Source organism: Neolamprologus multifasciatus, chromosome 10 (genome assembly GCF_963576455.1).
Source record: "Neolamprologus multifasciatus chromosome 10, fNeoMul1.2, whole genome shotgun sequence".
NCBI classification, from domain to species: domain Eukaryota; kingdom Metazoa; phylum Chordata; class Actinopteri; order Cichliformes; family Cichlidae; genus Neolamprologus; species Neolamprologus multifasciatus.
The window spans coordinates 12,939,789-12,955,083 of NC_140448.1; the positions used below are offsets into that span (position 1 = coordinate 12,939,789).

The window sequence follows — 15,295 nt, forward strand, 5'->3', positions numbered from 1 at the left end:
GTTGTAGGGACAAAAAAAGTTTTCATCTGCACGTTTATGTCTAAGTAATTGCTACTTCTCATTTTTTGTGTATTTGTCTAATTGTGTGGTTATACAAATCAATGTTCCTTTAATACTTTTTAGTTTAAGTTCCATTTTTAGGTCTGGACAAACCTTCCCTTTCTTTTTGTTTTCTTTTCTAATCATAGTTGTTTGAAATCTTGGGGTGGTAGCCTGCAAGAGAACTGCCTTAAATTTTCTTTCATGAGACCTGAAATAATAAACCACGGTATTCTCCTCCTCCTTCTTACTGTTCAACTTTCCATCAGGGAGTAAAAACATGCAAAGCAGTTTTATGACAGAGCCGTGGAAACACTGCACATTGTGAAATCACAATGGAAACAGAGGCAACGCCGCAGCTTACCTTTATCATCTCATTGAAAAAGAAAAAAAAAAGATTAAAAATACAACCAGGTGTAACAAAACAGATAGCACTTTTTTGCAAAAACAGCTTTTAAAAGACTAACCAGGATCAGGTTTTGTCAAAGGCCACATTGTCTGAAGCCAGAACTGAAAGAGGGAATAATAGCAGAGTGGAAAAAGCACGAGTAGCCAAGATTTTCATGAAATTTGATCTTCTGCAGCGCGATGACAGCGCTGAACTGGGCAGGCCCATAGGAACATGCTTAACTAGAGGGTTATTTTCCACATTCTCTTTTTCTGTCTCGCTGTCTGTGTGTAATTCTCATAATTTCTTCCGTTTCCCCCACCTTACCGCTAACTTTCATGTAGACGTTCAGACACTCGTTTTTTTAATAGAGGTACAAAGTGATTGTTTTAATCCAGGGCCATAATTTCAGAAGGTGGAAGGTATAAATTGGTGGGAATGCTTCACATTTTTGGCTCAATAAACAGTAATTTTATTCCCGGGAACACACAAGATGTTGATTTAAAAACAAAAAAAAAATCTTAATACTGTAGATAAAGATGAAAGATATAAACCCTAGATGTGTGACATTTACAAAGATGGTAAAAAAGGACATTTCTTGAGGTACTCACTTGGTAATTTGGGGCACTGATAACATTTGTTTTGTCCCCATGAATTCCCCACACTCCCACAGCAATCCTCCTGATTGGTCAGAACAGGAAGCGGGGTGCTGTTGCACTAAAAGACCAATATTGAGAAATATTAACAATGGCAAAACAAGGAACGCATCTATATTTCAAGTTCAAAACTTCTTACAACTGAACTCACGGCTTGTTTGGGCGTGGTCTCTTGAAAGCAGCGTCCCTTTGGTTTGCGCCTCACCAGGACCTGGCGTGTCCCAGTCTTGTGAGGAGGTTTGATATCCGTTGAGTCGAGTGAGTGAATGATTACGGAGGTGTCTGGCGTGTGGTGAACACGTACATTAAACTGCACTGGAAGAGAAAAATCAGATATGAAAGGAAATGGAAGAAGAGATATTACAATGTGAGAAGTGCTGAGGCAGACGATAGGTACCTTCTGAGGAGTGATGCCCCGGCTGTGATAAGGGGACGTTGAAGATTGACATTGATGACGTGTGTGTGAACTGGCTGCGGCTTATGCTCGACTCCACAAATTTCTGGCCGTCTGGCTTTAAAGCTACGGGGTACACAGGCTGCTCGTTGCCTCGCGCTGCCTGGGCTTGCTGAAGAGGAAACTGGCAGAGTCGACCGGTGAAGCCAGGAGGGCACAGGCAGTGCTTCCTCGAGCTGCATACTCCTCCATTCAAACACGTCAAGGGACACACAACTGCAGAGAGGAAAAGGCAACAGGCGCAGTCTTAGAAATATAAGTTGATAAAGCATGTATTCATTGATTCACTAAAATACAAGTATTTCATACTTTGAAATCCATCAATATGTATTCACGAGTTTTGTCAGACTGAAAGTGCTGATTTAGGATCCCCTGAGTCAGAGGCAGACTTTTATATGATCTTTCATAGAGTGATGTGAACAGCCTTATGATTCAGTAATGTACAGCATAAGTATGGAAGACAGGCCAACGGGTTTGCAGCATAAGCAGGGCAGCGTAAAATCTTCACTTTGAACCGTGCCACCATAAAAAAAATGAATGAGTCCCTGAAGCCAGTCGGCCTGAGCAAGAAAGCAGGTAAAGTCATTGATCTGTATAATGGCTTCACTGTGGCATATGGGAAAGATCTTGAAGTTCGTGGGAAAGCGGCTGGCCTCAAAGGCATATACAGTACTCGCTGCAGGTTTATTAGGTTCCCCGCTGTGTTTATTTAAGTGCAAAGTTGTTGAAATTCCCACAATAAGAACAATCGCAGGAAAGAGATAAGAGAGAGAGAGAGAGAGCAGGACTGTAAGAAAACAGCAAGCAGTGATGAATCCACAGAGAAAGATAAAACCCAAACAAGCTCGTGAAGTGGGAGTGAAAGCTTAGTCATGAAGGCCATCTCGTTATTGTGCTTCGATCCATGTTAGGTCTTTGTAACATCCCAAATGTTTGTGATACCTGAGCATCAATAAGACTTCCAAACACATGCACTGCAATTATGAATTAACATCATGAGCCACACGTATACTTAAGAGCAAATCAAGACAGTTATTATTAAATGTGCTGCAATTACATCACACAACAAAAAATACTCACTGGCCACTTCATTAGGCACAGCAGTTCGACTGCTCATTAGTGCAACTTGTTTAATCTTATCAGCCAATCACATGGAACCAAATCAATACATTTTGTTCAAACTGTGCATCAAAATAGGAAAAGAAAGATTGTTTGAAACTGCCGCGGTTTTTGGTGCTGGACGGGCTGAGTGCTTTAGAAACTGCTGACCTGCTGAAATTTTACTCCACAGCCATCTCTAGTGTCTAGTGTCTAGTGTTTATTGTCTATTGTCTAGTGTTTACAGACAATGAGCCAAAAAAAGAAAATATCCAGTTTGTGGCAGAAAATGCCTTGTTGATGTAAGAGGTCAAGGGAGAATGACTGCTTCAAGTCGATAGGAAGGCAGCAGTAAGGTTAGCAGCCACTTGTTACAATCAAGGTATGCAGAGGAGCATCTCTGAATGCACAATGTGTCACGAGACACTGAAGCAGATGTTGCCTGGTCCAATGAGTCTCAACATGAAAACATGGAACCATCCTGTCCTGTGTCAACAGCGTAGGCAGGATACCGCCCCATGCCACAAAGTTAAAAACATCTCAAACTGGTTTCTTGCAACATGACAATAAGTTCACTGTACTCAAACGTACTTCAGCAGTCATCAGCATCATCTCATGTGATGGAATAGGGGATTCACATCACAGGTGTGCAGCCGCAGCTGCGTGATGATGTCATGGTGGTATGATTGACATGAAACAGATGCTTTGGGAAAATGACACATTATCACTAAACACATCCAGAAAAGGTGTATATAGGGTGCATAACAATGTGACTGTTAGAGTGAAACATCTGAATGATGATGCTCACACAGTAATCTAACAATGAGTTTAAAAAAAGTAAAGGCGTGTTTCTTCAAGGCAGGGCTCAGCGGTTTGATAAAGTGCACCATTTTTTTTCACAGTGCCGCATAAAGATGTTCATCTTTAAGACAGTCTAAGCTTTCCATCTTGTATTACATAAGAATTTTTTTTTCAGTAAGAGAAATACTGTGTCTGAGCTTAAAAAAGGAGTCAGTCGGTTAATAAATTCCCACATTTTGATAGTAAATCAGGCAGCTGGCAGCAACCAAACCAAGAGGTTTGTGGTTAAAAAGCAGCTGTGGACACTACTCATCAGGTTAAGAGCTTTAATGATGCTGTGCTTGTGTCTTTAATGTGTCTTTTATGTAAGAGAAAAATACAAGTATTATTAGCTGTCATCAAAGTTTCTGCCAAAGGAATGTGTGTGCTTTCCAAAATGTTGACCAATTCATTAATTTTTAAAAAAGCTAGAGGTCTGTTTGAACAACAGAATCCAACTGCATTTAAGGCCCCTTTTTAGGTTATAAACCAACCAATTAGTCAAGAAAAAAAATGACTGGATGAAAGCAACTGTTATTTTCTAACAAGCAAGAAAGAAACTAGACTTCAAATGACAGGGTGCTCACTTGTGGTGTTCACACAATGTTTTTGTTTCATTTTTCAGCTCCATTGTTCTCACTTCCTCACACCCTCCCTTCGATTACCAAGATCCAAAACTTTTCTCCTATTAATGCAACTCCCTTTGTCAGAACGGTTTCCCCTCGGTTATTTTGCTGCCGTGTTTTTCTCCTTTGTCTCTTTTCGTGTCACTTGAAGTTGAATTACAGCCTCTTTGTTAAATGCACTCACTGTTGTCTTCCTCCTCCTCACCACCGCTTCAGACTTCTGCCTAAATATAGAGTCCACCATCTCTTCTACATGAGTTCTGCTTAATCACTCAAAACTTCAAATCCATTTTTCACCAAACAAACATTCACTATAGAGCTTACCACTCCTGTATCGCTACAACATTAACTTTGAAGAGGAGAGGAGAGGAGAGGAGAGGAGGCCTCTCACTGTTGCTGAGCCAGGTTCGCACACGTGGAAGTAATTAGTTGCGGACTGCCGAGGAGTCTGGGCTGTGGGGTAATTAGGGGACTAGATCACTTTAAGCACAGCAGGGACATCCTCATATGGTGAAAGTCTGGCAGAAAAATGAAAGAACCTCAATGAAACACCCAACAAGTGGCATAAAATATTTTCACTCTGAAGCAACATGGACACTTCAGAGGAAGTCTGCCTATAACACTTTGTGACAGAGGACTTTAACCACTAGGACTGGGTGCAGGCAGCAACATGCAGAATCAGGTGGAAAGGCTCAGGCACAGACTGAAGACTACTTAACTCTGACATAAGAGCTCCAGTTTCCAAGGTTCACATTTCATCTCAGAACTGGATTTCGAATGAGAGGAAACTGGGAAAATGAGGGCCTTGAAAATTGAGATTGCAGACACAGAAAAAGAGCCAGAGGACTTTTTTCCCCGAATCTTACATTAGATTACACAATCTAAACGCACAGAGGCTGTGGAAACGACTAACTGTAGACAGTCTGGACTTGAGCTGGGGATGTGTCTGAATGAGACCTGATCCAGCTCCTCAAAAAAGAGAAGAGAGAACATTTTTCATACCTGAATTTCTTGGACACCAGACCGTAGAGTCCTGTGAATAAAACCTCTTGATGTTTTTAGCCTGACGCTGCGCCATGCTACATGCGACAATGCTGATTACACAAACAATACTCTGTGGATAACACACATCATCTGCTTGGTGCATGATTATATATATCACATCTGTTGTTTCTGTGACCGGTCTATTTTTACACTGAGTTGTGAAACACACTGGTTTATCTATTTTAAACAGAAAAACAGTCAAAAACGCCAAAAAGGGTCATTCACAGCATACAGAGATGACAATTCTACGTTGATTTGTTATGACAGATAATCCAGTTTTTGGAGGGAAAACTCGCTCTGTTGTTTGTGTCTTCTGGCTGTTTAAATGAACAAACTCCACCCTTGAAAGGTTGTAAAGTATACTCCTGACTACGAGCAAATGAGCCTGCAGCTCTAATTAAACTGTAGTTTAAAAAAGAAGAAGAGAATTTCATTTTAAAATCAAATCCGGACACACCTAAACAGCAAGAGAGACCATCCGGTCGTTAAGTCTGACGTCACTAGCCGTGTCTGGGCCTAAACTCCACTGCAGGTCCATATATCAAACGACCACTATGGCATTACAGAGAGTTGAAAAACTGTCTAAAGTCTTTCATCTTTAATAAAATGATCAGCGTTCTGCTCTACCAGGTGTAACAATTGAGTTTAGCATCCAGGCATCCATGAAAACGGAATTTATGACATTTAACGGAGTTAGAAGTTAGCAGGAAGTTAGCTCGCTAGCTTCTATCTAAATACAATATAGCATGTCCTGACTGCGTGGGTTTTGGAAACAAATTAAAACGTACAGCTCACTTCCAACATAAATGAAGACAGAAATCTAAACAGTAGTGACGTTTGTAAGGTTACTGAAGTTTGGCTAGCTGGTATATAATGATGTGCTACGTGACCGCTAGCAACACAGCTATGTTAGCATAATATAAACAAGCTAACTTTTTTTCCACTCTATAAAAGTTAACATGAGTGTTCTCGGTGGTCAGGAACAAATGTAATCGCATGGCAGGATGCTGTAAAAGGACCAAACTTCAGCCAGGAGAACAATTGAGATAATCCATCCACAATACGAGGTTAGTCATTCATATACTGCTGCATGGGCTGGGCTGTAGTTACATCCTAAGGTTTTAAAAACTGAGCTTAAATAAATGATTAGTGGTAATAAAAGCCGAGGGAGGTCAACAGTGATCACTGACTGCTTCAGGAGCTTTTTGAGATTAAATAGAAGAAAATACAAAACATTAAACATGTTAACAACACAAAAGCCATATTAAACGCAGACTACTTTAGGCCCGGAAGTAGGATTTGTCACGTCATCACTTAACGACCGGATAGATGTAGGAAATATCATCAGCTGTGATATTGCAGATGACCTTATTCCTTCCTTTTTGGGCTTCTTGACAACTATTAAGATGTTCTTCTCTATGTGTTACATGCTGCTGTGAGCGTTTTGTTGTGTAATGTCAAAAAAAACCCCTATATATTTATTTACAAAAAGCATTTCATGGCGCTTTAAACAGAAATGTCCGAGTTAACAGAAAAAAAACAACCTGCCACATCTGGAAATTTCAAATTAAGCCAAAGTGAAAGAGCAGAAATCTGATGATCCTCAAAGAGGCCATTTCAGACAGGCTTTAAAACTTGGTCAGCCCCTGAGCTCCCATGTTATAGTCTTAAACTGCCTAACTTAACAGCAGAAATAAACATATAAATTTGGGTTTTTTAGGTGTTCGTAACTGGCTATAACTGCCCAGAGATACTGCCATGATGTCTGCTGGGTGGCAAGACGACACAAGCAGCCAAGATGCAACTGTTTCAGGACTTATTGAAGTCTGGTAGATGATCGCGGGATCCTTTCCATGGTAAACAAAAATGCCTCCATAACAACCAGCCAAGTGTTAAAAATAAAAACTATGCAGGAGGAGGCTTTATCACTCAGTGGACCATTTAGGCCTATGATGTCAAATCTATCGGAACATGAAGACTGTATACGGGAGCAAAGAGGGCTGAGCACAAAGTGCATTCTGCAACAGCATTCTCTGGATGACTGAGTCTGTGTTCAGGAAGGAGGAACTATGGAGGTTTTGAATAGCTCATGGCCTTAAGCATATAACATCATCTCTAAAACAGTGGAGTCAGTGTGATGCATGCGCATGCCTGGCTTCCATTGGCACCGGGTGACGTGTTTATTCGTGTTTATTCATGATATGACAGACGTGAAAATATGAGCGCTACTTTCTGCTCAGATTCAGGGGTGAGGAAGGTTTCCAGGGTCACAAGAGTTACGTATCAAGTTAAAGCTCCGACGGCAGGTGATATTACACCTGCACTTCGTGCCTTTATTATCCTGACACACAAACCTCCGCTTCACATCTTCCTCCTTTAAGTTCGAGCCATGCATAGACTAATGTTTCCTGCAGATTTTGTTTGTAAGTGGGTGTGTTTGTTTGTGTGAGAGTGCTATTAAGTCAAGGGTGTATCGCCTCCTCAGAATGCTGCTGCGGTGGAGCGACTGCACCACATTACAAGCTGAAATGGGCACAACCTTTAAAAGCTGAGATCATAACAAAGGGTTTTACTCTCTGGCGGACTTTCCCTTTAAATCATCACCTCGGAGTTCATTGGCAGAATTTATGATCCAAAATCGCTCAGCGACTCCGTCTGTCAGCTAGCTTAGCCTCTCGGAGACAGACGCCCTCTGTTTTCCACCACACCTTTGTCTTTACAGATCTAACACATTCCTGAACCGAGAGGTGGTGTGTTATTAAAAATCAAACGTGCTTAAGAGTTATTTGGTGGTCTAGATGAATGTGAGGCATGAACAGGGCTGGCTGTGTCAGTGGCGGGATGTGGAACATGTGCATCTGAAGCAACTACTCTATTATGAACAATATTTTCCACATGTTAAAAAAAACAACTGAAGAAGTAGAGAACAGTCCATGATTTCAACATTACTCACTGCTAATCCATGCCAAATCGATCCACATAAGGTTTTTAATAGATAACTTCATTCACTTCAGATCATGTAGACACACCACACTGCCATTTCATATTTTTGATCTATCTTTCCAAAATGTGGTTGGAGCTTAGTGGAGCTAAGAAAGCATTTGAAGTTGACCTTGTGCTTTGCTGTTATGCTTTCAAGACCTAATTTAATTTTGAATGCCAGCTTCCCCGTACGTTCCAAGAGTCAGGAAGCTTATAATTTTCCCACCCACCGCTGACTTCAGAAGAAAGACACGAACAGCACAAAGAGACAGGAGGGAGACTCCTTGTCTTCAAGCTCTTATCATCAGCACTTCAAGTGATGGACAAATGAGAGGGAACAAACAGTGTATTTGTTATATATGTATATCGAGTACATGTTAAAGTGAGGGAATAAAGCCACACGAGAGAGATGTAAAATCCACAGACTAAAAAAGAAGGGGATTATTGCGATTCCCAGACACTTATTTCTTTAAGAAAAAAAAATAGATTGGTACATTCCTCAGCTCCTACGTAAGCAAGCCCAGTGTAACGAGAAAGACATAAATAATGTCCAAAGAAAGCCCAGGAAGACTCGATCAGATTGAAAGATCTGAAAAGTTTAATGATGTTAAAGAAAGAAACAAAGAAAGAGAGAAAGAAAGAGTTGCCCTTTGAGTACCCTGTGAAAAACCCACCCACTCACTTCTGTCTGTCTGGAGATGACGCATCATCAGCCCCCTCCCTCCACGGCGTCCTTTCAGCCGCAGCCGCACCCTCCCAGCACAAAAACAACAAATTACAGTCCTACAGACTGCAACTCACTGAACTGAAAGCTACCCCACGTAATCTTGAGCTATACAGATGATACAATGGCCCGATCTGTCTCCGTCTCTCACTACAGTCCTCTGGCCAAACTTAGCAAGCTAATCCGTCTGAAAGTTGGTGATGACTCCCGCTGAGTCACTTTCACTGTGATTCAGTCCCTGGATGGGTTTTTGGTCGACATGCCCGGATCTTATTTGCCCGTACAGCTGCAGGAATACAGAGTGCGACACCACCAGGAGTTGTTTTTAGACTGGTGGAGCTTTCAAATTATTACTGAGTAATTGTGAAGCATGACACAGTTGGTAGTTGGTGTTTATCTTCAGTGGAAGTAATGATTACATCAAACTGAGTGTAGAAATATCTAAAAATGTACTCCAACATGTTTTTTTTAATTGATGGATGGATGTTTTCTTCCACATAGTGAGTAATTCTCATCAAGATTTTATGAAAATTCCACTTGGTGGTTTATTAAAGTGGACCTTTTCCTCATTTATCGCTCCATATTCATAGTCCTGGACTCTACTACAGTAGAGTGGGTCAGTATGAGTCACAGCTGCTTATTTTTCTTATACTGTGCCTTAATGCAGCCTCTCAGTTCACCCACGGTCCAACACAAGCCATTTAAGCCTTAAAAGGTGCCTTAAGGCCACCCTTCTTTCAGGTCAGCTTTCTCTTAATTGGCTGTTGCTTGGCTTGGCTTCAGATGCAGTTGTTTAGTTTCCACAAACACAGCCGGGTGCTTGAGGGTACTGCCACTAAATCAGGTTCTAAGTAAACTAACTGCAAACCCACTAAAAAACATAATTTGTCAGACTTGATTGGGCAGTCTTTTAAATCCATCCATCCACGTTCAACGCCGAACCTGATCCAGAATATAGGAGCTGAGAGCAGCTACAAAGATTACAGCAGGAAGTCTGAATATTTGGTACTATAGGTCAGCTTTAGTGTTCACAGTGAAACATAAACACTGCTTCTTTGTTTTTCATGGCCTCTGTGGTCTCATTCTTCTATGGAATATGAAAGTGGTGAAGCTCAACCTAGCTTAATGCCTGCGAGTGGAAAACTAGATTTAACCCCGTGACCCTGTTTTCATCTTTTAAAAAGTGCCTCCAGGATTATTTCTGGTTATATTTTTTTCTTCTCGTTGACCTGAGAGAACTGTGACTAAACAACACCGGCTCCCATAAACAGTTGCCACAAGAGCCGGTGTTTAAAACGAGAAGAAGAGAATGGCTATCATCATATGACGTGCTTCCCTTTACCATCAAACCACGTCCCCAAATACACCCACCGTCAACTGGCACTGTGAGACCACATACCACGCCAAGCAAGGGACGACGCATGAAGTGGGTCAGACTCCCGCAGCTGAGCCAGACACTGGGAGTAAATGACATAATCACCGCCTTATGAAAACACAAACCTGCGTACACATTCCTCCTCCTCCTTCTCCTCCTACTCTCCCCCTGTAGAGCTCCCGCTCCTCCATCAACCCCCAGAAACTCTGGACGGCCTCACTTTCAGCTATCCAAACAACAGTGCTGCCCTTTGCCAGAGTCCAGCACTGTCACTGAAGGCTTTCATTACCTCTCTCTCTCTCTCACACACACACACACACACAAAGGCTAAAACAACAGTTTGTTAACATTACAGAGACGGGATGATGACAACGACGACTGCTCCCGAGAAACAGAAGCAGCCGTCATTAAGGGGGATCAGTCTGAGTATAAGGAGGGCCGCAATTATCCAGATCTAAATCAAACCGTGCCTTGCACAATGTGGTTTTCACATGTCATGGAAATATGCAACCACACTGCACAGCTTTTTAGCGGGCACAAATCCAGCGTTACCCCATCATGCCCCTCTGGCACATACGTTTTGTGGAAAGAGAGCAAGAGAGTCAGATAGAATCTTGGCACCGGTGCAGATGATGTCATCTAATGACTATCTAAAAGCCCCGGCTATAAGGACTGCAGGGCAGGCAGGTAAGAGTGCTGACTGTGCTCTGCTGAGATTATGTCAGATACCTGTGCTGTGAGATACTCAGCACTGGAGTGCGTGGCAGGTAATGTCTGCAGGGCGCTCTGTCTCAGGCCAGGGCAGGAGGCAGTGCTGGCGGAGGCCATGTTATTCTGTTTACCCTTCCTAATCGCTACAGCTACAGGGTCTCTGCTCGGTGTGGGTGCAGTCCCCAGCATTCCTCTCAGTAGCTTTAAATAACTGCTCCATTCCCCCCTCTCACTACACAAATGGGAGGAGAGTGTTAAAGATGGCAAAGAGGGTTGTTTGTTTGAGCTCGGTTCATTCAGCACACCGCTCCCGGACACAGTCACATGCAAAAAATATACACGCCGTTGCCCTGAGACGATTTAAAAGAGAGCACCTCTAATTGCTGCTTTGTTTCCACAAAGTTCATTTAATGAGATGCTTTTTTTTCCTCTCTTTTTCTTCGCGCTGAAAAGTAGGATTAAAGCGCTCGGAGCGGCCTGTAAGACTAGAAAAGCGCTACATAAATGCAGGCTATTTAGAGTCTGATTGGATGGGGAACTCCGGCTTAAGATCATGTGGATGTTGGCTCTGAGTGAGTGTTGTGGTGCAAGCTTGACTAAAGTAAAATTTTAAAAAAAAGGAAAAACTGACTGTGGAGTTAACCTTTTTAAAAGGCCACGCTTCACTGAGGGGAAGCTGCACTGAATCAAAACAAAGTGACTAAAACTGGGTGTGTTTATCTTTTAAACGATAAAGCATTTTCACAGCTTTACCAGTTGGATCCACTTTTATGAGGAGAGCCCACAGTGGAAACTAAGGCAAAAAAAGAAAAGGTTAACGAGAACACAAAACCTCCCAAATAATTACAAGCATTATTTAAATGGACACACGGAGGTTACACCTATTTACATTAAAACTCAGCCTTGGCAACGGGGTCAATGGCCAGCCTGTAAACAGCAGCCAAAGGTAAGAAGCTTTCGTGATTATTAAGCTGGGAATGAATGTGCCCGAGAGTCCATCGCTCATGCGTGTTTGTGTGTTTGTGAGTTTGTGAGCACGGGAGCCGTGCCCAGCTTTGCCTCTGAGCTCAGTCCAGCCTGTGGCAAAAAATCCGGAGTGCTGCAGGTTTCTTGGTTGCCTGTGTTAGACCGCTTTCTCCAAAGTTTGGCATGACAGAGAAAAGAGCGTGTGGGGAAGAGCAGAGGGCTTTGAAAGGTAAAATAAACTTGCATCCCTAAAGAGAAAGAAGGAGAGAAAAAGCAGAACCAGCCCTGACTGCTGTATTTAACTGACTTGTGTTCATCTTCAAGTTCCCATGGACCTCTGACCCATGCCAAGGGAAAACCAAAACAAACCACAAGGCTACTACTGTCACTTTACCCTAAATACAAAACCACATGGGAAATCCTCAAATAGCCATTTCCACTTGTCATGATGCCCATTTTAGGGGACGCAAGCCCAGACTGAGCTATGATAAGAACCACTTCCTGTGCAAACGAGGCCCCACCCCCCCTCACAGCATTCCCTTAGTTATTCCAGAAAAAGATGAGAATCTGGAGCTGCCTGGCAACAGCAGGCCTGATAAAGAGGAGATGCAGAGGAGAGAGGGAGCTGTCTGGGAGCTGAGCAGCTGCTGTCAGGAAGGCAAGATATATTGGATGCCTCCGTGCTAGCAACAGCGAGAAACATTTAGACTTGGACTAAACGCCTTAGTCAAAGCAACCACAGTATGTGCACTGCTTTTATGTAGCCATTGATTCTGAAAGAAATACATAATTCTGACAAAGTACAAGATGTTTAAACTTTTAGAAGCAATAAAGCAGCAAACATAGCATCATATTGCTGTCTATTTTTCTCTCTCACCAACAGTTTGAACCAAGATTGAAAGTGTTGGGGATAAAATACGTTTTTAAAAGGGGTTATAGCATGTGATCAGCATAAGTTAAGGTCATTCACGGGTTTGCAACTCTTTCATCCTTTTTAATATTTTCCAGTCTCTGAATGCTAAAATTCAACTTTAATAAATAAAACAATATGTATTCTGCAATAGTTTTATCGCTATCATAACCAACTAACCCCCTGCAGAGCCCTGTGATTACTTACATAGGCACCATGTGGAGTCCATGAGGAGGGCAAATTGTATGTTGCTGCAAACACTTCTTTTTTCTGCCTGCCATGCCTGGAAGGAATTCTTTGCTTTCATCAGTTTTATAAAGTGTAAAGTGAAATGCAGATTCATTTATGACACATGTAATCAACGCAAGCATATCGACAAAACAAATCGGATGTCGTAATCTGATGGCCGATCCTGAATGGGACATACTTAGGAATAAAACGATGTCCTGTAACGTCTGCCTGTGTGCAAACGTTCTCTTATAGAAAGTCCAAATGAGCAGCGTGCTGTGCAGGTGATTTATATTCATGTGCTCCAGGTTATTCACACTGAGACAATCTGCTCTGTCTGAACATCTGGGTGGTCTGGGTGCTCTCCGTCTGTCTGTCCCAGTCTGCAACAGCATAATGACATCCCGCGCAGATCAAACAGATTCATTATTTCTATTTATTACTTGATTTACATTTTGGATAATTGCTGTTTATGAACTAGTGTATTTTTAAACATAAAGAAGCTCAGGCCTTTACGCAAACAAAGCTTCTGTGGTATATTGCTGGAAAAACAGAGTAATTGTTTAAAGCTGCTCTAATCTATGCCATACCTTTTTATTTTAGTCACAGTACTGCGCCAAAGTCTTAAATCACCCCTCATTTCTTTATGTTTTGGATCTTTCTGCCTTTTTTTTCAGTTCTCTCCCACACTGCTTCATTCATGTTGAGGTCTGGGCTGTGGGGAAGCCAATCCATGACTACCAGAAATGTAGCTCCAAACCATGACAGATGGTTGTAGACACTCACTGTTGCTTCTCTCCTGACCTCCTCCATACATGCTGATGGCAATTTAAACCAAAAGTTCCAAATTTGGATTCATCTCTCCATCAGACCTGCTGTCACTAATTTTCAGTCCAGTTTTTGTGTGAGCAAATCTGAGCATTTTCTCTGTTCCCCTTGCTTAAAAATGGCTTCTTAACAGCCATCCTTCCACTGAGACTGTTTCTGATGAGGCTTCGACAAACAGCACATGGATCAGCTGAGAGATCAAATGAGTCCTGTGTCAGGTGTTTGCTGGATTCCTTCTTATTTCTTAAGGACATGACTTTCAGATCAAGTACACCTGCTGTAGATAGTCTTTAGGCCTTCTTCTGTCCTCTGCTTGTCCAGTTTCCTCAAATTTGTTTAATGACACGCTGCACACCATGGTGAGTTTTCAGCTAATAAATCTTTGGGAATCCCCCTGTTGGTGCAAATTTACTCTTTTGTATTTGTTAAACTGTGTTATCTTTGCCATTTTTCATAGATTCAACTAAAGAAATTAGTAAAAAAAAAAAAAAAAGGATATTTTAGGACATTTTGTTAGTAACAAAGTGCGTACAGATAGAAATTGGTTCTTTGCTAAGTTGTCTGTTATGTGTAGACACAACATTTGTTCATCCCTTGAGCTAGCTGCCTGTTTTATGCTTGAATGATATATAGGTCAGCGTGAAGTGACTTAACAAACAAACAAAAACAGTCAGGTACAAGCACTGTGCTGAATACGTTTGGGAAAAGCAGCCAATGTCCAAAGAAAACCTTAGAGAGATCTTCAGAAAGCCTGGTGAACTGTTGCTCGAGACCACTCGAAAAAATGTCAGTCTGGTTTCTTAGAAGCAAAATATAAAGAAATGGGAGCCAGCTCAAAGGTTTTGTACAATAACGTACAAAGAATACAAATCGTGCAGAGTGATTTCACATCCTTTAGCTCAGCCGCTTTAGTTTTAAGTGCCTGTCACTGGCTGAAAAGTCAGAAGATCAACAAACTGAGGAGGGTTTTATGATCACCATAAATACACGCACTGTACCTGTATTATTTAGCTTTTGATATATTTAACTTTGGATAACTTCTTTGACCTACTAAAACAGAACAAACAGAAGTAACGAACAGGATTTTACTTCCCTCTTTCAGTTTAATATAAAATAAATGACCTGTTTTGCCGTGGAAACACAAACTTTTGAGAACATGTCAAGTAAAGCAAAGCAAAAAGTCTCAGTGAACTACATTATGACTAAAAGTGTATCTTGGTTCTGAATGTGTTTGCTCTTTAAAGACTCTTCTTTACTTCTACAGACTGACAGGAATCATATTTTCTTTTGTGGAAAAGTTTTGTTCAGTCTGGGCGTCAGGCTCGCCGTTGCTTACATCACAACTGCTCCAATATGGAAAAGTCTTCATATTGTTGCTGCTATAGCCGTGGCCGTTTTAACACGGGAGAGAGAAATTTCCACTTGT

At 41.7% G+C, this 15,295-nt stretch overlaps 1 protein-coding gene across 4 annotated transcripts in view; it reads right to left on the reverse strand.

The window, feature by feature from the left end:
* Positions 1–15,295, reverse strand: part of ltbp3 (latent transforming growth factor beta binding protein 3) — a 40,880-nt gene that overhangs the window by 23,081 nt on the left and 2,504 nt on the right. For all 4 annotated transcript variants that reach the window (XM_085173896.1, XM_085173898.1, XM_085173897.1 and 1 more), the window contains exons 2-4: positions 1,481–1,753; positions 1,235–1,398; positions 1,039–1,144 (exon numbers count right to left, since the gene is read on the reverse strand). In XM_085173896.1, the coding sequence (XP_085030022.1) occupies positions 1,039–1,144; positions 1,235–1,398; positions 1,481–1,753 (543 nt within the window). The remainder of the gene's footprint in view (positions 1–1,038; positions 1,145–1,234; positions 1,399–1,480; positions 1,754–15,295) is intronic.